The sequence below is a fragment of the Phocoena phocoena genome, chromosome 1, assembly GCF_963924675.1.
Source record: "Phocoena phocoena chromosome 1, mPhoPho1.1, whole genome shotgun sequence".
Lineage (NCBI taxonomy): Eukaryota > Metazoa > Chordata > Mammalia > Artiodactyla > Phocoenidae > Phocoena > Phocoena phocoena.
Window position 1 is genome coordinate 4,663,433 of NC_089219.1, and position 25,938 is coordinate 4,689,370.

At 55.0% G+C, this 25,938-nt stretch overlaps 2 protein-coding genes across 3 annotated transcripts; one reads left to right on the plus strand and one right to left on the minus strand.

The window, feature by feature from the left end:
- Positions 1–1,781: 1,781 nt before the first annotated feature.
- KLHL21 (kelch like family member 21) lies at positions 1,782–11,541 on the minus strand. Of its 2 annotated transcripts, none has more exons than XM_065891892.1 (4): positions 10,448–11,468; positions 7,484–7,889; positions 4,090–4,162; positions 1,782–2,075 (listed from the first exon to the last, which is right to left on the minus strand). In XM_065891892.1, exons 1-4 carry the CDS (start codon positions 11,466–11,468, stop codon positions 1,782–1,784), a joined length of 1,794 nt encoding a protein of 597 aa, XP_065747964.1. The 2 variants fall into 2 exon arrangements, 1 of the variants encoding a protein (XP_065747964.1); XR_010656584.1 differs by lacking the exon at positions 1,782–2,075 and adding an exon at positions 3,191–3,250 and having other exon boundaries at positions 3,467–4,162; positions 10,448–11,541.
- Positions 11,542–18,469: 6,928 nt separating this feature from the next.
- PHF13 (PHD finger protein 13) lies at positions 18,470–24,664 on the plus strand. The gene is made up of 4 exons (XM_065890821.1): positions 18,470–18,520; positions 20,900–21,001; positions 22,414–22,948; positions 23,397–24,664. Exons 1-4 carry the CDS (start codon positions 18,482–18,484, stop codon positions 23,621–23,623), a joined length of 903 nt encoding a protein of 300 aa, XP_065746893.1. The 5' UTR covers positions 18,470–18,481; the 3' UTR covers positions 23,624–24,664.
- Positions 24,665–25,938: the final 1,274 nt, after the last annotated feature.

The window sequence follows — 25,938 nt, forward strand, 5'->3', positions numbered from 1 at the left end:
GTGAGGGCTGTGGAGAGGGAGCAACTAGGGCTGCGACCACCCTGGGGGGAGGGGCAGGTGAACCCCAACTCACCAAGGGAGGACACTCAGACCAGGATGGGTGACCTGGGGGAGGGTCCCCAAGGGAGCAGAGGACCGAGCATCCACCCTGGCTAAGGCCTGAGGCAGGAAGTACCAACCCCACATCCCCTGCCTTCCCACTGTGCCTGCCACACCGGGGGCTCGGAGCGGCCAGCTGAGCCACAGCACAAGGCGAATGGAAGGGCTGGCTGTGAGCCGTGGCCGCTCCAGCAGGGGTTCCAGAGCAAGACGGCTGACCTGACAGCGGTGGCCCCCCACCAGGGCTCCTCGAGGGGACGAGGGACGCAGGAGGGAAGGCAGGGTCCCGCCCGACAGCCCCAAAGCTTCTGGCCAACAAAAGGGCTTTAAGTGCCACTTGTGAAGCGATGGTGAGAAAACCTTTTTTTCTTGTTAAGAACACACTGTTGAACATTTACCTAACGAGGAAAACGTAACCGCCCTCCCCTCTGGAAAGGAAGGAGGACAAATTCAAGCAAAGGCTACTTTGGAAACCATGAGAGGACAAGACCACCAATCCACCGTTCACACTCCTCAGAGAAAACCAGGGACGTGACACCAGCTACGGGGGTTCCCAGGAGCTGCTTCTGCCACCCTCCCACCCTGCAGAAAGCTTCGGCAATAGGACGGGGAGAGGTTAAAGATCAAACCAACCGGACCCTGTTTCTAGCTGCCTGCCCCCCTTCTAAGGAAGGGCCAACTGTGTTTGAAACTTGTGACCACCTGCTGAGGCTGCCCCACCCCGGGCTTCCTTGAGAAGCAACAGTATCCCCCACGCACAGGCCCAAGGGCAAGGGCGCCTGCAGCTGTCCGCCTGGCTGGGCTTCAGCGACAAAGTCCCAGGGCCTCCCAGTGAGGAGCTGTGACCTTGCACTTTCGTCCTCTGCTGAACTGGCCTGGGACGAAGGGCCCGGAGGCCCCCAAGCCAGGTGGGGCTATACCAACTGGCGGGTGTGTGGACAGGGACCCCCAGCACCTGCGTTGGCCCAGGTCCACTGGAGACAGAAACTCAGCAGGTCTCTCCGGGCCCGCTTCAAGGCCACACGCCAGTCCATTCCCACTGCCCTGTGCCCCCAGGTCTGAGCTCACCTCCAGGAGGCCCACCCACGAGGGGTGTTTTGGTGCGAGACCCCAGCAGGGCCGAGGAGCTGGTCAGGCAGACCCCCTGCATCTGGGGAGCTGGCTCGCTGGGTGTCCAGCACTGGCCATGGAGGGTGGGACCCCACTGCAGCCATCGTCTGCCCGATTCTCGATGCTCTGGGACAGCAGGGCCTGCAGGGAGGCCACTCTCACACTCTCCTGGAAGGACCCCTGCCCCTCCACTCACACCCAGAAGTGGCCCTCCTCTCCCAAGGGGGGAGCAAGTAGGCACAGGTGGTGGCTGCAGGAGGGGCACGTGCCTTCATTGGTGAGGTGGGCCTGCAGCGGGGGTGACTTACTGGAACCAGAGACGTGGTGGCGGAGGCAGCTCTTCTTGGACCAAGGTAACGGCATTCACAACCGGCCTTGGCCCCAGCAGCTGTGACTCACACGCACAGAAACGCTCCAGCTGTCAGATCCTGAGGCTCGCTCGCTCGCTCGCTCGCTCGGCAGCCCCTGAGCCCGCGCTCCAGCCAACCTGTCCCGGTGCACGAAGGATGGGGGTGGTACCCCCTGAGGTGCTGGGTTACCTGCACCAAGGCCCTCCCCGGGCCGGGCCGGGGCTAGTGCAGCTCGGCGGGGTTCTGTGGCGGCCGCGGCCGGCCCACACCCACGTCACTGCTGCCACTGTCCAGCTCAAAGCCACGCCCCCCCAAGGGCGTCTGGGGCATGAACTGTCGGAAGATGCTGACGCTGCCGTGCCAGAAAGTGGGCTCTGGGAGCCGTCCCACCACGCTCCATGCCCGGGTCTCTGGGTCGTAGGCCTCCACCACGTCGGAGAGTTCAAAGGTATTGTCGTAGCCCCCAGAGACGTAGAGCTTCCCTCCAAGGACGGCCAGGCTGCCCCCTACATGCACCTGTGGGCCAAGGGGGGCGGTGAGTGGAGGCTGGCAGTCAGGGCAGGGGCGAGCCCCAGAGCGCCTCTCCATGGGGAAGGTGCCTGGGGCCCTTGGGAGGGGCAGCCTTGGCACTTCCTTCACCCCAGCTAGGACACAGGGGCTCCATGCCCAGGGGTCACATGCCACAGCGGGTCCCTATGGTGGTCAAGGGGCCATGCAGGCACTCTCCCCGTGAGCAGCATCAGCCCTGCAAAGCAGGCATGACTGTTCTCCCCATCTCCCCCCACCGCAATTATTTATTTGTTTATTTATGGCTGCGATGGGTCTTTGTTGCTGCACATGGGCATTCTCTAGTTGCGGCAAGCGGGGGCTACTCTTCCTTGCGGTGCTCCGGCTTCTCATTGCGGTGGCTTCTCTCGTTGCGGAGCACGGGCTCTAGGCCTGCGGGCTTCGGTAGTTGTGGCACGCGGGCTCAATAGTTGTGGCTCGCGGGCTCTAGAGCGCAGGCTCAGTAGTTGTGGTGCACGGGCTTAGTTGTTCCACTGCGTGTGGGATCTTCCCGGACCAGGGATCGAACCCGTTTCCCCTGCCAATGCAGGCGGATTCTTAACCACTGTGCCAGCAGGGAAGCCCTGTTCTCCCCCATCTTACAGATGGAAAAACTGAGCCTCATACAGCCGACAGCAGCAGAGCTGGGACTTGATCCAAAGTCTGAGCTTTGAACCACGAGGCTGGACTATCCCATCTTGCCCAAGACCTGCTATAATGAGTACGTGTAGCTCACTATGGGGAAAACCAAAGTTATATTTCCTAACTGTAAAGATGTTCTTTATTTATTTTAAAAATATATATATATTTTTTTTGGCGGCTGTGCTGCATGGCTTGTGGGATCTTAGTCCCCTGACTAGGAATTGAACCTGGGCCCTCGGCAGTGAATGTGAGGAGTCCTAACCACTGGACTGCCAGGGAATTCCCCTAAAGATGTTAAATAAGCTGTAGAGGTATCAGGAGAGCAGGTTTGGAAATTTTTATTTTTTATGGTCACGCTGCACAGCTTGCTTGCAGGATCTTAGTTCCCCGACCAGAGATCAAACCCATGACCCCTGCGGTGGACATGCTAACCACTGGACTGCCAGAGAACTCCCAGGTTTGGAAATTTTAAGGAAGACGGAAAATAAAGATATAGGTGGGGACTTCCCTGGTGGCGCAGTGGTTGAGGGTCTGCCTGCCGATGCAGGGGACATGGGTTCGTGCCCCGGTCCGGGAAGATCCCACATGTCGCGGAGCGGCTGGGCCCGTGAGCCGTGGCCGCTGAGCCTGCGCGTCCAGAGCCTGTGCTCCGCAATGGGAGAGGCCACAACAGTGAGAGGTCCGCGTACCGCAAAAAATAAAAAAAAAAAGATATAGGCGGGTGTAGATGTGTATCTGAGACTAAGGAGATTGCTCGTGTAGCCAAAAGCCACCCAGCCTTCCTGGCTCTATCACATTGTGAAACTCAGCACCCTCTTCTCAATAAGCAAAGAGAGGTGAGACCCCATTAGGCAGCAAAAGTGTGGGTACACAGCAGGTGCTCAATAAGTGCACTCCCAAGGTCAATCCCCAAAGACCTCCTTGTCTGACCTCACCCCTCTGTTGCCCCCTTGTTCACTCTTCTCCAGCCACATCAGGCTGAGGGCTTGTTCCATGGACACACCAGGCATGCTCTACCCCAGGGCCTTTGCACTTGCTGTCCCTCTGTGGAACACTTCCCCAGCGTGCTCTCTGGCTCATGGCAGGTACTCAATGAACACTGGTCTGAATGGCTGAACTCACTAAGCTGTGTGACCATGGCATCTTATTTAAGGTCTCTGTTTCAGTGACCCTCGAGTACAAGTCGAGGACAACGGCAGCCCTCTGTTCATGAAGGTAACGCCAGGAAAGGGCCCGACACAGGGCCCTGCCCACCAGGACTGCATCCCAAACTTACGCTGACACTTTGGTTGGAAACCAGAACCAGCTTGTGCTCCCACTGCTGGCGTGTCTGCAAACTTACCTGATTCATCGATGGGATCTTATCCCATTCGTTCTTGGTGGGGTTATATACGTCCACCTCAGCAGAGTCGTCCCTGGGGAGTGGAGGGGGGAGGAGGAGGAAGAATGGGTCAGAGTGACTAGGCTGTACCCGAGCGTGAAGGGCTGGAGAGGAGGGTCCTCCGGGCCCATCTCCTCTGGGGACCCCTGTGATGCTATCTGGCAGCCCACCGGCCAGTGGGACCCCCATCCCTGGTTCGCAGGGGCTGACTTCACCTATCTGGCCTGGGCTCTGAGGCCGGAACCCAGCCATGCTCCACAAACCCAAAGATCGTGCTCTCAGGTGCTACAACGCTTCCCCGCAGCCCAGCACCAACACGGCTGCCCCTCCCCTTCGCTGTGGTCACCCAGCCTGGCCTCAGATCTTCAACTGGTAGTGGCCCTTCCCACCAGTCTCAACGCACCCTTCCTCAGCTCACTTGTGCCGCCTCTCAGGACAGCCTTCCATGGCTGACCAGTCTAGGCCAGGCCTCCCGGCCCACTGCACAGCCCCTGTGCTCTGGACCACTGCTTGGCCACTGCCCTCCCACCGCTGTCAGTCCCTCGATCCCACCCCATTCACTGCTGCATCCTAAGTGCCCGGCAGGGTGACCAGAGTCCCAGGAATAAGGACACCAGCACTGCCCTCCCCTTTGGGCTCAGGCTCCTTCAGTCCTGTCTGACAGGCTCCTGATACCTGCAACACAAGGCTCAAAGGCACAGCCTCGAAAAACAGACACTACCCCCCAAATAGGAGTATGGACGGTAACGATGGTCACAGGTCAGGGATCAGCAGAAAGGCCAGAGAGTAAATATTTCAGGGCTTGCCAAGCAGACAGTCTCTGTAGCAGGTCCCCAGCGCTGCAGCTGAGAACAGATGCAGCCACAGTCGTATAAACAAAGGGGCTGGCTGCGTTCCCATAAAACCTTATTTATGGACACAAATTTGAATTTCACATAACTTTTCACACGTCACGAAGTATTACTCACAAAGTATTACTCACTTTGATTTTTTCCTCCAGCCACAGAACGTAAAAACCACCCTTAGTTTGTGGCACGTAAGATGATGATAATTGATATGGGAACCGGCTGGGCTGCCCCCCGACCCCTGCAGACACAGGAGCTGCAGCCAGAAGGTGCCAGGCTGGACAAGGCTCTCGGCTTCTGCCTCTGCGGGCACTGGGACAGCCCAGCCCGGGAGCCACGTTAAGCGGCGACTGAGGCAGAGCACTGCTGGAGGCACGGGCGGGGGCCACCGGTCACTGCTCACAGCCCAGGGCAGCAGCAGCCCACAGGCTGTGGCCTCCACGCAGCATGGACCCTTCCTGTGGACGGAGCTACCCCGACAGGTGGCATTCTGGGCAGTGTGATGCGGCTGAGGCACCGAAGTGCGTGGCCAGAGCGCAGGAACGCTCGAGCACACGAGACCCGGGCCCCTGGCCTCGCCCACGCTCTCAGGTGAGGCCAGGCCCCCGCTACTCAGCAGGCTGCCCTTCTAGACCACTCACCCTCTTGGCCGGTTTGGTGGTGGCAGTGTGCAGTGAGCAGAGTTGAGCCCACCTCCCGGGCCCCCCATGGCTCAGGCGACCCTGTACAAGGGCTAACAGAGGACCTGGGGGGCAGTTTAGCAGCTGACCAGTGACCCCGACCAGGAGGAGGCAGGCACAGGGGCCTTCTCTCCAAAGACCGGTCCTTGGGCACCTCTCGTTCTAGGACCACGGCAGAGGGGGTGGGGGGTGAGGGGAGGACATTCTCAAAGTTGCGCAGCCTGGAACTGCCACGAGGGGCTGAAGCCAAGGTTCTGGCACCCTCATGAGTTGTATTTATAGCCATCTCCACCCCCATCTTTGAAGACATGACTTGGGGGAGGGAAAGCTCGGCGAAGGGTCAGATGATGTTCTGTAACAGGACCGGGAGCTGGCTGGGATTCTGGGGCTTTCTCAGAGCAGATCTTCACTTCCTAGGATACGGGGAGGCCTGGCCCCTTGGCCACCTGCGTGACAGACAACACCACCTCAGTTCCAGATGTGTTCTCCCCGAAAGCCTGGGAAGGCGCCTCGAGTCTGGGGGAGGGGCAGCTCAGACAGCGAGGGGGTGTGGGCCGAGAAGCACAGTGTCCCTGTCCTCAGAGGCTCCCAATTCAAAGTCGCAGGCAGAAAGGGGACAGAGGGGATGGCCGTTCACACCTTACCCTTTCCTTCTGATCTCGTACCTTCAGGCAGGCTCTAGGCCAGGGAGGGGAGCGGCACACCTGCAGCACGTACGTACGTACACATGTACGCAGAAGCTGTGAGCAGTGGCTGGGAGCTCCTAGTTCCTTGGACGCCTACGGGCCCATCAGGAGGGGGCATTTCGCTGTGACAAGTCATCAAGACTCACAGATGCATGGTGACCCATCGGCTGCCCAGCTCCGCTGCCATGCTGCCGAGGCCATAGCCTGGCCCAGGGAGGCTGTGATGTGGTGACAGTACACGGGACCTGCGCTGGATGTCCTTGGTTCTAACCCTGTGCCACCACTTAAAGCCTGTGGTTGTGAGCAAGTCCCTTACCCCTCTAAGTCTCTGTTTTGCCACCTGTGAAACGGGGATGACAGTGGTGCCCATCTCAGCAGACAGTCATGGGGATCAGCTGTGAAAATGCCCAAGAAACAGGCAACCAGAGCTCGGTCCACTGGGGACCCCAACACGCTAACTACTGTCATCGTTCCCACAGGCAACTCTGGGCCTGCTCAGTACCAGGCTCCTCCCTGGTCCTGGGTGGCTGCGAGATCTTTGGAGAACAGCATTCTTTCAGCAAGACTCACCAGCCCTCCCTGTGCCAGGCCAGGCGGGAAGGGATAGACAGAATGTGCGGAAACGCACTGAACACACAAGTGCTGCTTTCCGCAGAGGGGGCAGGGCTGATCCCTCCACCTGGCACCAGCCCGCTGGTGAGCAAAGAGTCCCTCTATCAAGGCCACCCCACCCCAAAGACTCAAGTGTCCAGAAAGCTCTCCTCTGGTCTTTTTAAGATTCAAAGTCCCTCTCGGGTAGGACAGGTGGTTCCTTTTAGTAAAGCCCACATGAGACCAACAAGGGCTTTTAGTGGGACCCACCAGGCGAAGTCCAGCCAAAGAGACACAACTGATTTAGCTTCTAGGAATCTCAAAAAGTTCTCTGCAAGGACCTAGCTCCATCCCACTTGGGATCCTCAGAGGCCACAGAAACCGTTCTAAAGAATGGGGGCAGAATAAAGGCGCCAGGTCAGAAAGCCCCAGCCCCAGAGCCCAGTGTGGCCTCAGTTTCCTCATCTGTGAAATGGGGAGAACAGTAAAGATGAGCTTAGCATAGGACCTGGTAAAAAAGATCACGCAGTGGCCTTGGCCCCTAGGGACTCACCTGATGAAGTACATGAGTCCATTCAGAGTCACTGTCTTGGGGGCAAAGGACCAGGGCGGGAGCTGGCCGCAGTCCACCAGCGACCATAGGTCCATGTCTGGGTTGTAGCACTGCATCACCATGGTCTCTTTGCCGGCCAGGGAGCCGATGGCGTAGAGCCGGCCTCGGCAGGCCGTGGTGGAACAATTGTCCATGGGGTAGGTCATGGGCTGCAAGGCCTCCCAGGAGTCAGTGGTGTGGTCGTAGCGCTCCGTGCTGTCTGCGGCCACCACGTACAGCAGCCCATCCAGCACGGAGGAGCTATGGTACTCCCGGGCCTTCAGCATGGGCGCCACCTCCGTCCACTCGTTCACGCTTGAGTTGTACCTCCACACGCAGTCGTAGAGCCGGGAGCCATCGGACCCGCCTGCCGGGGCAGACAACGTGCAGATGGTCAGCCCACACTGACTCAGGGTGATTCACCCACCCGTGACTCCCTGAATTTCTGAGAGGGGGAAAGATAACCCTCTCATCTTGGGGGAGGGATAACCCTCACCTGGCTCCATGTAAACACACATCCTCTCTCACCAAGGCCGGGCCAGGGGCCCCGGCAATGCGTAGGCTGACCACCGCCCAGGAGGATAGCCATAAAAACACCACCAGGGCTTCCCTGGTGGCGCAGTGGTTGAGAGTCCGCCTGCCGATGCAGGGGACACGGGTTCGTGCCCTGGTCTGGGAGGATCCCACATGCTGCGGAGCGGCTGGGCCCGTGAGCCATGGCCGCTGAGCCTGCGTGTCCGGAGCCTGGGCTCCGCAACGGGAGAGGCCACAGCAGTGAGAAGCCCACATACCGCCAAAAAAAAAAAACAAAAAAAAAAAACCAAAAAAACACCACCAAATCTCTGCGGGCCAAGCCAAGGCCCAGGGGCCGCAATTCTAAGTAAACAGCAACCTCAGTCTGGACCTCCCGCACAAGCGGTCAAACACCTCAGCTGGACTGGGGCATCAGGTCGTAGAGTCCATGCTCCTGGGGAGCCACAAAGCATGTGGGTGGGGTGCCCAGGGTCTTGTTCACCAAATTCTAGGCTTCCTGGGTGGCCCCTAACCAAGGCTGTGCCAGGATGAGTTGAGAGGAAATCTACAGCACCCTGCAAGCAAGAAACCTAACACAGAAAGTGATGCTACGGGGACTTCCCTGGTGGTCCAGTGGTTAAGACTCCGCACTTCCACTGCAGGGGGCCCAGGTTCAATCCCTGGTTGGGAACTAAGACCCTGCATGGTGAGGCCAAGAAAAAAAAGAAAGTGATGCTATGAGTGGACTTCTGGGGTTGTATTTCTTGATTTATATGCAAGTTACTGACATGTTTTGTTTGGAAAAAACTCATCGAGCTGTACAAGTATGATGTATACTTTTCCGTCTATATTTCAAAAAAAAAGGCTTAAAACCAACCAACCAAACAAAGCCAGTGGTACTGGCTATAGCCACAAATTAAACCAGGTTCACCTAAGACATTAGAATTCCCACAGTATGAAGGGACCCCAAGAAGCCTGGGGGTTGTTGCATTCCTCTATTGCCCCAAGGTTGGGGCCACAGGGCAGAGCAGAGCCGGCCTGACAGTCTATCCAGCTCATAGCCCTGAGCTTTTAGAGGGAGAAGGCAGGGTCCTTGTAAAGTCCTCTCTGCCTCCTTCCTTCTAAAGAACTGTGTCAAAGGCAGCTGAAGCCTTTTTCCTTCCAAAGGAGAACCATGTCAAAGGCAGCTGAAGTTGCTTTCTCATCCCCCCGCCCCGTGAAATTCCCTAGAGGCAGCTGTAGGGACCCACTCAGCCACCTGTCTAAGCCCAAAGGATTAGCTGCTCAGCTGAGACATTTATGGAAAGGTGTGTAAAGCTGGGGCGAGTCTGACCAGTTCTGGGAATTCACCGGCCAGACTTCTGTGGTGGGGGAGTGGGAATGGTGGTCCCCAAACAACACAGGGCCAACCTCAGGTTGGAAAGGGACGGATTCTGGCAGATTCCCACAGAAGCTGGACCTGGAGCTGCAGGCCAAGGAAGCTGTGGCCACAGAGCCGAGCCAGTCCTTAGGCCGGGATGTGCCCCACTTGTCAGCTCAGAGCCGGCTTTCTCCGGACCGTGCCAGGCTGGACACAGCGCTGTGATGGCACAGCCGGGGCCTCCCAGCCTGATCCAGCCCTCTGCTGGCCCCAAGTGCAGGCCTGGTCGGTTCTTTCCTTATATAGCCGTCACACAGACCGCCCCTCCTCACCCCACTCAAGGAGGTAGACTCATGTTTGAACCGGGATTTATCTTTAACGAAAAATGTGGGAGATGCCCAGGACTTGGGCGGGCTGGGACACGCCCAGCATGACTCGGCAGTGTTTTGGGGTTTGAGCCAAGTAACTGGAAGAAAACCTCTTAGCATGTGACTCTGTTTACAGTCGCTGGGCAGGGAGCAGCCTAAACACCACGTGACCCAAGCGCAGGGCCTAGGTCCAAGCCCTGTCACTGGTGACCAAGTGTGCTGCTCAGCCATGAGGGAGAAATCCCCCGTGGGGGGCGTGGGGGGGGAGAATGGATGTATCACAGGGCGTCAGTCCCTGGCCCGTCCCCAGATTCCTTAGGGAGAAAAAGAAAGCACTCATTGTGCAGGGTGACTGCCCCAGTATCTTGCAACCTAATGGGGGCATCACCCGGGCAAGGAGGAGGCTGCCCAGGCAGGTCCTGCGTGCTGGGAAGAGACCCACAAACAGCTACTTGTCCCACTCACACAAGGCGTTGTTCTTCTAGATCTTAAGTATCAACCCTAGAAACGTACATGCGTGCCAGCCTGGGGGAGAAGGAGGGGGAAGGGAAGTGGCCACTTGCACCCAGGGGCGGTCCCGGCATTCCAGGTATTGTGGGTTCTCCTGCAGGTGGATGTATTCCCCCAGGGGGGCGGGGGTCCGGGCGGCCCAAGGTCCTCCCGACCAGCCCCCAGCCCACTCACCCGTCACGTAGATGTCGTTGCCCAGCGCCACGATGCTGTAGCCCCCGCCCAGGTGGTCGGGGAACTCGGCCAAGTAGCGCCACTGGCCCGTCTGCGGATTGTAGCAGTCGACGGTGACCAGCTCGTCGCAGTCCTGGTCGCAGCCGCCCACCAGCACGAGGATCTCCGCGAGGCCGGTGGAGGGGCGCGGGCGCATCCGGGGGCAGGGCCCACGGTCGTGGCGGTCGTAACGCGCCGCCTGGAAGTCGCGCGCCTCGCGCAGTAGGCGCAGGCAGGGCGGGCAGCGGGCCACCAGCGGCTCGGCCTCGACGTGCGCCAGCAGGTAGAAGCGGCGCACGAAAGGCAGGCGCACGGCCTCGAGCAGCTGCGGCCAGTGCGCGGCGCGCCGCGGCGGGTCGGCGCGCACCCAGCGCAACGCCAGCTGGTAGGCGGCCTCCTCCTTGGGCACGCACAGCCCGTCGTCGCGCAGGTAGCGCAGCAGCCGCGCCAGGGGCAGCCGCTCCAGCTGCTCGGCGCCCAGCTCGCCCACGTGGCGCAGGATGAAGCGCTGCGCCGCGCTCGCCAGCCCCGCGCAGCTGAAGGCCTCGGCGAAGTCCTGCATGTCCAGGCAGTTGGTCAGGTCGAGCTGCTGCTGTAGGAAGGCGCCGCACGCCTCCTTCACGGCCGGGAACTGCAGCAGGTCGGCGGCGCGCAGCAGCGGCTCGGCGTTGTCGCCGCTCACCGCCACGCGGCCCGTGTAGCTGAAGTCTAGCAGCAGCTGCAGCATGTCGGGCGGCACGCCGTGCAGGCGCACCCGCTCGGCGCGGCTCTCGCGCAGCTGCCCGGCGAACATGGCGCGGAAGTAGGGGCTGGCGGCCGCCAGCACGGCGCGGTGCGCCGGGAAGTCGCGCCCTCCCGCTGCCTCCAGGGTCACGTCCAGGAACTTGCGCTCGGCGCGGAGCTGGCTCAGGCCGCGCAGCAGGCTCAGCGCGTGCGCAGGGTCCGAGAAGGGCAGCACGGCTAGGGGCGCCGGCCGCTCCATGGCGCCTTGGCTGGGGGCGCGGGGCCGCTGCGCGCGCGCGCTGCTCGGAAAATCCGCCGCCAGGGCCAGCGGGAGAAACGCTAAGAGTCGGTCGCCCCGGCTATAAATAGGGCCGGGCGCCTCGGCTTCCGAGGGGGCGGGGGCCGGGCGGGGGCGGGGCGTCACCGGCACCGCCCACTTAACCCCTCCGGGCCCGGCGCCGCCGCCCGCCCTGCCACCCGGCTGAGCTCGCTGCCTCGCCACCCCTCGCGTGCTCCCGCCCCCGCGCTCCAGGCTGAGTCACCGCCGCCCGCGCCCGTTCCCTCTCTCCGCCCTTCCGGGGCTTCCTGCGGCCTCCCGCCGACGCCCGAGACGGGGACACCGGGTGACAAGAGTCCTCTCCGAGGGGCGGCCCTGCCGTGCGCTGGGATCGGGGGCCTCCAGGGCCTGCCCACCACCCACTCGGGCCCGGCTGCTGAACAAAACCCGGTGGTGGCGGAGGAAGCCACCCCTTTCGCGCCAGACTTCCCAACTGCTCCCGGGCGACTCGGTACAATGTTTTTTTTTTTTTTTTTTGAATTCCACTAGTTCCAAGGGTTGCTAGTTAACCCTATCTCGGGACAGGTTTCAAACGACAGAATTTCTTTCTTTTCTTTTTTCTTTTTTCTTTACAATTCAGGAACAGAGCAGGAACAATTATAAGTTTTTTAGGTGACTTTTTTTCTTGGCGCATCCGTAAGGGACACGGGGCCAGATGCCAGGAATCTGCTCCACTGTGTTCCTGCAGGAGTTTCAAACTTGACTAACGCGGTCGTTAACTTTCGTCAGCGCAGAAGGCGCAATTTTAGTTTCCGAGTCATAGAGACTCTTTCAGGCTCCTGAGCTACCCTCTGAAGGGGTCATCCTGGCCTCCTCGCCCTTCCTCTCCTGGAAATGGAAGTGGGAAAGGCAGAAATCAGGGTAGGAAAAATCCATGAGAATTCGTAAGAATATACTATTAAGCTGAACAAAAAGCTGAAGCATCAGAAAATAATTCCAGGGAAAAAATAGTTTTTCCTATTCCGTGAGAGGGGCACTAGGTACCTGGGGGTCAGGGCCCTCAGCTCAAGGTCAGACAGGGGACTGCCTTAAAAACCAGGGGATGTGGCTGTTCAGAGATGTCACAGTCACGTGTGGGGTGACCGTGAAGAAAGAAATCTTCCTTACTTTGGTTCCAATAGATACAATGCCAGGACTGTGTTTTCACTGAAACCATATGAAAAAGTTCCCTCACTTGAAAGCCATTTTTTCCTTTAGTGTAATGTATGCTTTCCTCAGTTTTAGAAAAGACCCTTAAATGTATTGTTTTGTAATGATAAAAATAAAGTTATATTCTAACTCTCTAAAAAAAAGAAAGAAAGAAAGAAAAGACCTTTATTCCACTTCTTGTGTTGCAGATGAAACCTGAGTTTCTGTTATTGGATAGCAACCCCCATGCCCCGTGGGCTTGGCAAAGACATTCCAGACGGCAGCCTCATTCCGCCCACGTGTGTCCCAGGGCAGGCCAGGCACACCAGGAGTTGCTGTCATTTCTTGGTTCCAGCTCAGTCGGCACAGCCTTTGGAGAAGACATCTTGGTTTTATTCCATCTCTGACATGCAAACTGCAGGCTTTCTCTTCTACTTGTGAATCTCTCATCATCTTGCCGTGAGAAGGTATCTAGTCTGAATGTCAGTATGGGAAGCACAGGCCTAAGTCAGAAAGCATTCAGGTACCCAGGCGGGCTGCCTGTTGCCCATAGATGGACTGTTCACACAGCTATTAACGGCAGCAGCAGCATTCCTGGGCCCAGGAGCCCGGCCAATAAGCTTACTTGCTCAGGCTTTGTGACAAGAAAGTCTAAGTAGCCAGGAAGTGGGATGTTTGTAGGGAAAAGTACTACAGTCCCTCTGGGTCAGAACTCATCCACCTGGTATAAATCAAATCTTTTAGATGTTTCTATAGTTAAGAACCGAGTCCAGTTTTATGTATTCCTAACAACAGGGGGTTATTTAACCCATGTTTCAGCCTTACTCTGAAGAATAATGATGCAGTATTGATTGAAATGGAAAGATGTTCATGTTGTAACGTCCCGCAAACAATCTGATTACCCACAGTATGACCCCATCTGTTAATTAATTAATTTATTTTTATTTTGGCCACGCGGTGCATGCAGGATCTTAGCATGCGGGATCTTAGTTTCCTGACCAGGGATCAAACCCGTGCCCCATTTGTTTTATGTGTTCGTATGCCTACCAAAAAACTGTGAAGGTAACATTTTCTCTAGGTGGCTAGGTTTGTTTTGTTGTTTTTTCTTGCCTGCATTTTCTGTCTTTCTGTACTAAACATATATACCCTGGGTACTAAAGAAATATTAAAGTTCAAAATAAAATTAAAAGTTCAGTTCTTGAGGAAAAAGAGTATATTATTAATAGCCCAGACCTAACAGATTATTTGAAGCCATGTGTATATATCTAAGTCAATAAAGGAATGTGGTTAGAAAAGAAAGGAACAGATTTAGACTTACCAGCTGTGTTTGGAATTTTGAATAACCTGCTAACCCAAGCATGCTATTTAGTTCCCTTTTTTTTTTTTTTGCTCATTAATCTCATGTGTTCAAAATGGGAATGTGCGAAATTCATTCACTGAGGTATGACAATGTCATGGATACAGTCAGCAAACTGTATTAACTAAGGAGATTTAAACTTCTCAAATATCATCCAACACCCTGGCATGGTGGAAACACCATTGTTTGGTGAGGAAGGTGTTAACTCTGGCCAACAAGCAATAGTTTGTGAGAAAATGGATTTAAAGACTAAACTTGAGCCATGAGAGTTTTAGAAGTGTACCTCTTCTAAAATCATGAAAATGCTCTTTGTCTAAGTAACTTTATGATAATGTAATACAACGTGAATTAACAAATAATGGTACTGTTTCATTAAAAAAATGAAAACTACTTAATTTTGATATTTGAATTCTGATTTTAGGCAGACAGGACAAGAGGTAACTGAGATAATTTTAAAAGCTGCTGTTACATCCTTTTTCCTTTCTTTGAGAGCATATAGGAACACATACCATAGCATTTACAGAGTCAAAAAGAGATTGCATCTTTTTCATATCACACACTGATTTCTTCTGATTCTGGGCTGCCTAAGGTGTGGTTTGTAATGTGCTTACTACATATAAACTTCTTCCTTTAAGGAATGTTACAGTATTCTCTATTAAGTGCATTATTATATGTAAATGATATACTGCAAGTAAACACATTTAAATAGTTTGGCGCATAGGTTTAGCTATTAATCTTTATATCTTACCTGTATAAACCATAACACGAGAAATTCGTTTGACTCTTCTGTGCACAGGTAATTTTCCTCACTATATGAAAAGTTGACAGTACTTAGTTTAGAAATTTATTAATGATTTAAAATTATTCACACATATATTCTTTTTTTTGTTGTTTTCTATTAAAAAATTTTTTTATTTACACATATGTATATTCATACAGCAGTCAAGGTACTAAAAATTGAAAACCATACAGTTTTGAGGAATTTTCACTTATTTTCCTCTCCTGGAAATGGGAGTGAGGAAGGCAGAAAACTGAAGATAGGAAAAATCCAGAAGAATATCCTATTAAGCCGAACAAAAAGCTGAAGCACCAAAAAATAATTCCAGGAGAAGTAAACCTTAGGTTACGTTTATAACTACACTCAAGCACAGAGAGTTAAAACAGAGGCAGAAGGCATTCCTGAATTTTCCCCAAGTGACTGCAGTGTAGCTGGTGAGATTTAGGCAGGTGAAACTGTATTTGGTAACCGAATTAAAAGAACTACATTCTCCAGCTACTTACTGGAAAACCATTCTTAGTATTTTGAAACTTGTCATAACCTGTGCTAATGTTGGCTTTTGTCTTCCTCTTTCCTGAGTAACTATAATCATCTGACAGTTAGCATTCAGCAGCAGGTGTTTTTTTTTTTTTTTTGCGGTACGCGGGCCTCTCACTGTTGTGGCCTCTCCCATTGCGGGGCACAGGCTCCAGACGCACAGGCTCAGTGGCCATGGCTCACGGGCCCAGCCGCTCCACACCATGTGGGATCTTCCCAGACTGGGGCACGAACCTGCGTCCCCTGCATTGGCAGGCAGACGCTCAACCACTGCGCCACCAGGGAAGCCCAGCAGGTGTTTTTTGTTTTTTGCTTTTTAAAGCAGGAAACAAGGATCTGGCTACTGTGGCTAATGCTCTTGCATCGGTCTTGGGATTCTAGATTTGCCCCCTGGAGCCCAGGAGTGGTACAGTATACCTGAGAAATAAACTAAATATGTTGAAGAAACCTAAGCCTGTCATACAGAGAGAACCAGCTTTATTATCCCCACAGCTACATATTATGCCATTGAATTTGGGTCAATTATTGGTGTTAACAGTCCTTTCTCAGGCTAGGGAAGGGATGATAGATATTAACATCTAAACCAAAGGGCCAAATTTCTAAGGGAAATCAAAGGAAGGAGAGACAAAGGGCTTCCTCCGTGAAGTTTTCTATTTCACCTGAGTGGCAGGCAGGGAGACAAGCAGAGTACACCGGGTGTACTGGTTGCCTCTGTGTACTAAGAACTTATTCAAGAAGTAACTATTGGATACCTATTCTGAGCAAGAGTTATCACTGTCACACGACAGAATCCAAGTCTGGTATTTTCTTAGTGTGACTGAGTGGTCCAATATAGGTCCCTGAATTCTAGGCTCTTTTGTCATCAAGCCCATTATGACTATGAACAAGTTCTTTATTTCAGTTTCTTAATTGGGTGGGTGGGTGGGGGAATTTAATGTTTACTACGTGCAAAATTATACCAGAGGGAATAATGATCAATTAAAAAAAATTCCTCTTTATTCATTTGGACTTTGCCTCCAATAATTATTGTTTTTTTGGTATTTACACCTTTAAACTACAAATAGGATAAGGTCCTTCTTGGCCCTTTCGGTATTCAGGCAAAACAAGTTGCCCTGGGTGAGTCTGACCCTGGGCAGCATTGGCTTACCTCAGGACATTTGCTCTGGCTTCACCGATCAGATAACATTCCAAATCTGGCTAAAGCATCTGAATGTGACAAGTCTGCAAGAAGATGTTAATGATGTTTCCACAGGCTAAATCCAATGTCTGTTTTTATCTTACCAGCTTTGTAAAGCACCTCAATTTGCTGTCACCTCTGGGGAGCCCTCCAATCTTTGAAGATCTTGCTAAAATAATATTTTGAAAAAAGTGGCAACAGTCATAAAAGTAAACTACTACTTATTGAGGCAAGTTACACATTTTATAGCTAAGGTAATTGAGGCTTAGAGAAGTATTTCTAAGATAAGTCAGTCTCTTAACCACTAAGTGTTTCCATCAGAATTATCTTAACCGCCGAAATAGCAAGAGCCAACCAATGTCGCACTCACTACCTCGGAAAGAATCTCATCTTTTAGGGGTTCTTCCGGTCATCGCTCCGATGTATATGCAGAGGAGTCACTTTTCTGATTTGAATTTAAAATTTTATGTCACTCCTCTTTAACAGTTTCTTTGTCTTCGAAGCTACCAAATATGTGATTGAATCATCTGCATTTCGTATACAGAATTTTTTTTCCTTTCAAATGGTTATTAAAAATAATTTAAGTACGTGAGGCCTCCTCATGGGAAGTTTATCAGAGCAGTTAATTTTCAACTAAGTGTTCAGAGTCAATCAACCTTAAACATATAAAGTTGTAAAATACTCTGCGGCGCAGCATTTAAACACTGACAACTCCTCAATTAAATATCAGTAAACAAAGTCAATGTCAACACCAAATATCTCTATCAGGTTTTCGCCTCACCCACTGTTGTAATCCTGTGGGGAATATATTCAGGAAATAATTCAAGGCAAAGTGAGAAAACAGGAGTGGTCTCAAGGTCAGGCGAAGAGGGGAAAAACGTATTTAAAGCAACATCTTCTCAAACACCAGCAACACTGGTGTAGTTTTTAAAAATGCGGTGGTAACCCGACACCTCGCAGTGTTTCCTACTGGGGACACTAGGGCGGTCCCACCCCGCCTGGTCTCGGACCGCCGTCCCGGACCCCCAGGGCAAGGAGGAGCCGGCCAGAAAAGCCACAGCCGCGAAAACAAGTTCGCTCCGCCCGGTCCAGGGCGCGGGGATTCAGCCGTGGGGCGGCTGCGACGTCAGCGCCCAGCGCCCCGGCATGGGCCGTGGGGACCCCAGCCCCACAAAGGGGCACAGACCTCAAATCCCGAAGGCGAAAGAGGAGGCGCCAGCCGCCGCCGCCCGTCGCTACCAAGGCCGTCAGCCCCTCCTCCATTCGCCGGGGCGACCCCTGACCTCTCCCGCCCCCGCGGAGACCGAGGCGCTACCGCTCGCGCCGCCCCTCCCCCATCGCCGAGCCGGCCCGAGCCCCCGCACCTCCCCCGCTCCGGAGGTCTCAGGTCCCGGAGCCACCGCCTCCGTAGACCGGGCAGCCGCCGCGGGGCTCTCTGGGGGTTGGAGTCCTCGAGGGGACCTTTGTGCGCCTCAGCCGCGGAACGGGGGACTACGACTCCCACAATGCCCTGCTCCCGCTCCCGCGCCACGCCCCCTCACCGTCGGTTTCACGTCACCCCCAGACTACATTTCCCGACAGCCCTCGCGGCTCCGCCCTCCCTCCGGAGACACGAGCCGAACTGGGCGTCAGGTCGGGGAGCCGGTCGGGTTCCCGCTCGCCGCCGCCGCCGCCGCCGCCCCCTCCGCCCCCTCCGCATCGACTCTCCCGCCTCTCCAGTCGCGCTGGTCGCGGGAGCTGCATCGACAACTCTGCTCGGCTGTGGAGCCGCCGGCCCGAGAGTACAGTGCCCGGGACGCGACACACCGAGCCCCTCATCATCTCCAGTCGGGGCGACCCCTCCCGAGTCCGCCCTCGCCCTACGCGGCCGCCGGAGCCCCCGGCCCCGAGCGGCCCCACGGCCCGGCGCCCGCAGCTCGGCCCCTGCACTCCCGCTGTCGCCGCCCCCCACCCTGAACATGGACTCCGACTCCTGCGCCGCCGCTTTCCACCCGGAGGTGAGTGAGAGCTGCGTCCCGATAGCCCCTAACCGCCTCCACCCCGATCCTATGCTCCCGGAGCCGGACCCCCGCCGGCCGAGCGCCGCCCTCCCCTCCCCCAGCTATCCTTCGTCGCCCCCCGGGTGCCCAACCCCGCCCCCCACTCGGGCCCGCGCCCGGTCTTCCCCGCCCGCCCTCTCCTTGGTGTCCCTTCCGCGGGTGTCTGCGTCCTCCCGGCGCCGCTTCCCTCAGGTTGCCGCGACCACCCCTCCCGGCCTCGCGTAGCCCGGGGACCTGTCTGCGCCCCCGGCCCCTCCCCGCCGGCCTGGCTTACCCTTTCCCCGCCCCCGGGGAGTCAGTCCGAGCTGCCTCCGCCCCGCGCTTCCGCTTGTCGGAGGAATCCCCCACCCCCTCCCGGAGGGGCTCGCGGCCCCCTCGGACGGGGACTCCGTTCCGCGCGCCCCCGCCTTCTCCCCTAATCCCCCGGGCCCCGTGGCCCGCGCCCCGCCCCCTAATTCCCGCTCGGCCCCCGCCCCCTCCGGCTGGGGTGGGGGAGGCTCGTCCTTCGGGGTCCCCACCCCCGCGGCGGCCCGAGCCTTGCTCCCACCCCGGGCACGCTCGAGTCCCCCTGCGGGGCCCCCTCCCCCGAGCTTGACTCGCCCCACCCCAGCTCCCCCTCCTTCCGGGGATCGGCCCTCGGTTCTCCCGGCCGACCCCCGCCCCGCCGCGGTCCCCTCCCCTTCCCCCTTCCGAAGCCCCGCCGAGTCCGGGGTGCGGGTCTGGCCGCGGGCGGGTGGGGGAGGGGAGGCGGCGCCGGTCGGGCTAGTCCGCCGCGCTGCCGCCTCGGGGGCTCGCGGGGCCTGCCAGTACCGGAGCCCGAATCGTGCCCGGCTACTCGCGCCCCCTCCCCCGCGGGATGGGCCCCGCACCTTCCGGGGCCGAGTGTCGGCGGGGGGCGGCTTCCGCGGGAGGGCGGGGAGGGGGCCGCACCGCCATCTGCTTTTCCTACAGGCGGCGGGGCCAGGGCAGCGGGCGCGGTAAGGGGCGGCGCGGCTTCCCCGCCCCAGGCCCGAGGCCCCCGCCGCCTCCCACTCTGCGTCCGTCCCGGCTGCTGACCCACTTCAGCACGTTCCCCGCCGAAATAAAACTTCTCCCCGAGAGTTTGAGGGCCGCGGCCCTCCCACCCGGCCGGAGGGAGGGCGGTCAATTCTTCCCGGGGAGGGGGCAGGCTCTCCCCCTCGCAGGAAGGGCTGGGCACCGCGCGGACTTCGGCGCTCCGCTGACCTGCGCGGCCCTCAGGGTACGGGCGGCCGAGGGGTGGGGTCAGAAGTGGTTTGCTAGCACCGAGTTGAGAAAATCAAAAGAAGTGTAGCCCTTGGAAGGAGACCTGCGGGTGGCAGGCCTGGGCCGCGCAGTTTTCCGGGCGCGCTGGGCTGGGGCGGGTCCAGGAGCCCACCGCCTCATTTCCTCCCCCACTTTCACTCTACCGTGGAGCGGGCCCTTAGGCTCTGGAGGTGTTAGCCGAGCTCCTAGGGATGGGCTTGGGGTGGGTGATGAAATGCTTGCAGAAGAACTAAGTGCGCCAGTCGCATGAACCGAAGTGAGACACAGTTGCTTTGCTTAGGAGCAAATCAGAGCTGTTTCTTCTGGAGCTCCTCTCTTCCTCTGGAGGAAATCTGTTCTTGTCGAGGGCGTCTCTTGATTGAATGGGGATGGGACACACAAGCCAAAACTTCTAGTATTTCATCTTTAGCGTGCAAATGGTAGTAGCAGGATTGTTTCTGGTTTATTCTGAGTTGGGAAATATTTATTTGGGTGCCTGGCCCCCGGATGTTGAAGCAGTGGAGGGACCATCCGGGGAAGTGTCGTCAGGAGGAGAGAGCGTGGTAGGAGGAAGGGGTCCTCCCGCAGCCCTGGCTGGGGAGGGGTCAGGCGAGATTCAGGTCCAGGGTCCCAGGTCTGAGTTCTGAATGTTACGGAGTAGTTGACTTTTGAAGTCACTTAAAAGACTTTAGTTACAGCTGCAGCAGGAGCTTATTTTCAAAGTGGAAAATTTGTGGCAAAAAAGGCTCTTGATAGGCCTGTAGAAACTAACAGATAATGTCAAAAAAAAGCTCCACATGACTGCTAAGAAATAGACTTTTGTGCACGTTTTTATCTCCTAACCCGTTTCCCAGTATTCTTGGCATAACATCATAATACCCCCTCTTTCAGCTTCTGAAAACAGTGTTATTTCTTGACCCAAACTTCCCTTATCTTGTTCTAGAGTGTCTGTAAATCTAGAGTGTGTTTGTGACTGGCAGCTCCTAAAAGCCCCAGCTTGCCTAGCTTTGTTTCTGCGACCCCACCTGTACGTGTCTGCTTTCAAACGCCCTCTCTTTCCTCGCTTGTTAACAGGAGTACTCCCCCAGTTCCAAGAGGCGCAGGACCGTGGAGGATTTCAACAAGTTCTGCACCTTTGTCTTGGCCTATGCAGGCTACATCCCTTATCCAAAGGAGGTAATTTTCAGCACTTTTGATTTCTTGCCGGCAGCAAAACCAGAGCGTTTGACAAGGTGGTGGCTCTGGAAGGGGTTCCCTGGGACGACTTGAGTCAATAGTCGGGCAGAAATCTATCTTACAAAGTTGGACCAGCCTGGGAAGTGGTGCAGGCTTGTCTTGAAACAGTTTGATAAACTTTCAAAGTTTGCTTACAAATAATGTTTTTGATATCTGCCTGCTGTTAACGGCCCATACTTATCAGGGGCTTACTACGGCCAGGTGCTCGTTTCTGGCCGTTGCAGTGATACGCGGTAGGAGCTATTATTTATCTCCGTTTTATTTTATTTGTTGTTTGTTTATTTTGGCTGCACTGCGCTGTGTGGCTTGCGGGATCATAGTTCCCCCGACCCAGGATTGAACCCGGGCCCCGGCAATGAAAGTGCCGAGTGCTAACCACTGGACCGCCAGGGAATTCCCTATGTATCTCCATTTTAAAGATGAGGACACTGGGGCACAGAGAGGGAACTCCTTATCCTGGGTCACAGGCTAATCGGTGGTGGAGCCTGGGGTTCAAGCTGATCAGATGGTAAGGCCCAGTCCACCCTGCCCTGCCTGGTGGGGGGCTTCCCGGTTGCTATGCACACCACATTGCAGAATCTTCAGGAACTCGTGGCCAAAATCCCATGTGAATGAAGGCATTTTTCTTTTCTTGATGAGAAATGGGCAGAACTGTGGACCAGCGCTGCCATGGTACGCAAACTTCAGGGGCTTCGTTCATATTATGTAAGGCTAAAGAGAAAGGAATCCAGTATTTCTGGGAGGCCAAACCCAGCACTGGCTTATTGTTTCTGCCACCAGCTAGGTAGATAATGCTTGCATCGTGCCATGCAGAACGTCGCCACTATTTGCAAATAAAAGTGCTTGACTGATCTGAAGGAACCATAGAGTTGAACTCACTGCTTTGGGGCAGTAATTACCTACTTTGACTTTGCAATATTTTGAGATGTCTGAAAATCCTCACAATTATTTTACATTCACTTAATTTAAAAAGTACATCCTTTGGGAGGACAAATTGAGGGGAGATTGTACAATCAGGAAAGATAATGTGAGGGTGTCTTCAGCACTCCTTTCACAGATACGTATTGAGTATCAACTAAGTTCCTGACTTGGGCAGGGGGGAGGGTTGAGCAAGGGCTGGAGGGTCCTCCTTGTGGGTTCATGTTCTAGCTGGAAGGTCACACTAAAGAACTAATGATACTGTTCCTAAAGAATAATGCTGGTGAGAGCTGGGAAGCTCCAGCTTGTGCATCTCCCACGTTTGCAGCCCGACCTGGCCGGGGGCCCTGGGGAGCTCTGCTCTGGGCCAGCTCTTGGTGCTGGGGGCTGTTTGGGATAATCAGAACCCACCACCTTTGTCTCTGTCCTTTCAGGAACTCCCTTTGAGGAGCAGCCCCAGCCCTGCTAATAGCACTGCTGGTACCATTGACAGTGATGGCTGGGAGGCTGGTTTCAGCGACATCTCGTCCACCGTGCCCTTGCCAGTCTCTGACCGCTGCTTTGGCCACCTGCAGCCCACCCTCCTGCAGCGAGCCAAGCCCAGTAATTTCCTGCTGGACAGAAAGAAGACCGACAAGCTGAAGAAGAAGAAGAAGAGGAAGCGAAGGGACAGTGACGTGCCCGGGAAGGAGGGCTACATGGGGGGTTTGCTGCAGCTGGAAGCTGCCGACCCATATGCAGAGACCCCCACGAGCCCTACCCTGCAGGATATACCCCAGCCCCCCGGCGACCCTTGTTCGGGCTGGGACTCCGACACTCCTTCCAGTGGATCTTGTGCCACGGTCTCACCGGATCAGGTCAAAGAGATAAAGACTGAAGGCAAACGGACTATCGTCCGGCAGGGCAAGCAGGTGGTGTTCCGGGATGAGGACAGCACCGGCAACGATGAGGACATCATGGTGGATTCAGGTGAGTGGCCCCTGAAGGACGGCGTGCCACGGGCGGGTGGTCAGACGAGGGGATGGTAAGAGGGGTCTCAGCGTGGTCCCTTCCTTGGAGTGTGACAGTGGAGCGTGCCCTACCACCTTCAGGGGAAAAGGTGCAAGAAAGTGGATGCCGAGTTGTTTAGGAACGGGTGATCGCAGCTGAGGACAGCTGAGATTCCAGAACAGACCTCGAAATGTAAAAATAACGCAGCTCGTAAGTAAACACCTCGCAGGTAATTCCTGGTGCCACGTGTTTCAGTGCGCTTTTTGTGCATTTGCTGCATTTTAAGAGGGAAGTATCGCCTTTAAGTGAAACTTGAAATCGGTTTCACCGCAGCTCAGCTGCTCTGTCCTATTGGAGAGCGGCTTTCCTGACGGAGAGGGGTTGTGAGAAGTTTTTTCCCTCTTCTTATGTGGTTCTCTCCTTTCAGACGACGACTCCTGGGACCTCGTCACCTGCTTCTGCATGAAGCCATTTGCTGGCCGCCCCATGATAGAGTGTAATGAGTGCCATACCTGGATTCACCTGTCCTGTGCGAAAATCCGGAAGTCCAACGTTCCGGAAGTGTTTGTCTGCCAAAAGTGCCGGGACTCCAAGTTTGACATCCGCCGTTCCAACCGGTCCCGAATGGGCTCCCGGAAGCTGTTTCTGGACTGACTGCTGGAGAGCAAGCAGACTGTGGGCGAGGAATCGGAAGGGACGATGGGCCTGCTGGCCCTGGTCTTAGTTGAGCACAGAACTCTCAGCTCTGGTGCGGGCAGACCCCTGCCATTCAGGTGCCTAAGCGAAAGGACCAGCTGTCCAAGGTATAAACTGTACATAGCCAGTGACTGAATAAAATCCTCGTTGGCCAAAGCTGCTGCTAGAGCTGTGTTCTCTGCAGTGGAGGTGGACTACACACCCAAGCGCAGTGGGTTTGGTCCAGCTGAAGATGAGGGTACGTGGTAGTTGTGAATTCTTACTCTCATTGTTAACAAACTCCCGCCAATTGGAACAAGTGCTAGCTGTTACTCCTGCTTCCGCCGTGTTGGCGAGAGGAGATGTTCAGTTTCCCTGGCCTGTTTATGAACAGCCATACCTGTAAGCTTCTTCTCGAGTGTAAGTCTTTTATCATAGGCGTCTGTACAGCAACCATCAAAGCTGCCCCTCCCTTAGTGGTCCGCCCTCTCCCCTGCCTTGGGGGCTGCCCGCTGGAGTCCTCTGGTCTCACCCTGAGAGGAGCCTGGGGGTGGGCTAGATAGTGACCCCCAGGTTTCCTTCTGTTTGTTAAAAGGGACAGTATGCAGCTGCTTCTCTGTGGAAAGGGGGTTCGGTTCGGGGAGCGGTCAAGGTGGCCCGTGTTCATAACTCAGTTTCCTGTTTTGCACGATGTAAAAAAAAAATCTGTCTTTTTGCACGAAATAGCCAAAAGTATTGGTATGCTTCTGCCTGGGTTCCCTTTCTCTCCAGTTGGCTTCTGAGGGCCTTGGGGGTGCCCAGCAAGCTGTTTTCAAGCGAGGGGGCACTCGGATTCTCTCCTTGTCTCTCTCCCTCACTTTTTTCTAGTAGCAGCATTAAAGGTTAGGCAGTCACTGGGGAACCATGTTCCTCTACGTAGTGGGGTAAGGGAAAATTGGGAGGAAGGCCTCTCCCATGGGTTTTTCTTAGTATGCCCCTCATACAGGCTGGCCTGTTGGTTGCATGGGGCAAGGTTAGGACTTCTGAAGCCTTTCTTTTGGTTTGAAGTGGTGAGTGAGTGATATGGTAACATAGGTCTCCAGGAATGTACCACTGAACTGTGCAGAGTTCCTTAGGTCTAAACTAGGACCCTGGACTGGGGAGACCCCTGTGCAGGCCAGCTCTGGAGAAGCCTGGGAGTTTGGAGCCCCTGCAGGCCTTTGCTTGAGGGCAGTGTGGTCCGGGACACTGGTGGTTCTGGGGCTCGAGGGAGAGGGAGGGCTTCAGCTTTCTCTGAAGTTGACATTGCTCTTTAGCAGTTCAAATACTTGTTCTCAAAAATGTTTTTTTTTGTTAAAAAAAAAAAAAGTTTTTTTATAAATCGATGGGTATGTTTTCATAAACATTGTTTCTTATAAAGCGTGAAAAGGGAAGGATGCCCGAGTCAGTCATATTTATTTACATCTAGATGGACTCTCAAAAAAAGGAAGTAGGAAAAAAAAAAAAAGAAAAAAAAAAAAAGATGGACCCTCAGCCTCTCTGCTGGGGGCTTCTCCACGTGGTCCCCTTGTGCAGGGCCACCAGGTGAACTTGGTCCACATTCTCACACTGAAGCACCAGGGGGGTTGAACTGTAACTGGCTAATCAGAGCCTATATTTTGTCCTAGTATCTTTCATGGTTGACCAGCCAACTGCCTTTTTGTTTTATTTTTAATTCTGTTGCTTCTATTAACACAAAAATAGAGAGAGATAGTTTCTGAAACCCATTTTATTGTGTAGATCCCCAAGGGAGAAGTTCTGCTGTAGAGAAAAATAGTAAGAAGGTGGCTTAGAAACAACCTTCTCCTCAGACAACTGTCTGGCTCTGACTAGGGCAAAAACGTCCAGGAAAAGCTGGAGAGGAATTTGCCAAAGATCTGCCCCATGACATTGCCTGTCCCGTGTCTTCACCATGAGAGTAGCCAAAGTTTCAAAGTGTTTCTCTCTTTAAAGAAAAAAACAAAACTCCGCAAAGTTTTGAAAATGTGTTTAAGAATAGGTGTGATTTTAGAGTGGAACTGCCAACACTGGCAATTGCCGTATTGCTCGTAGAAGATTCAATTCCTGGTGACGCCTCTGGAAGGCATTTGATATTCATCTCCATTTCTGTTTCCTTCATTTCCTTTCTGTTCTTTTGACAGGTTTACCCCTGTGGCTGGTGTCTAAGAAGTCAAGACACCTTGGTTTTTCTGTTAGAGTGAGCTGGGCAGCTGCAATCAGCATTATGCAAATTAGATACGGCCCATCTAGGGGGCTCCTGGTTGGAGGCTAATGGA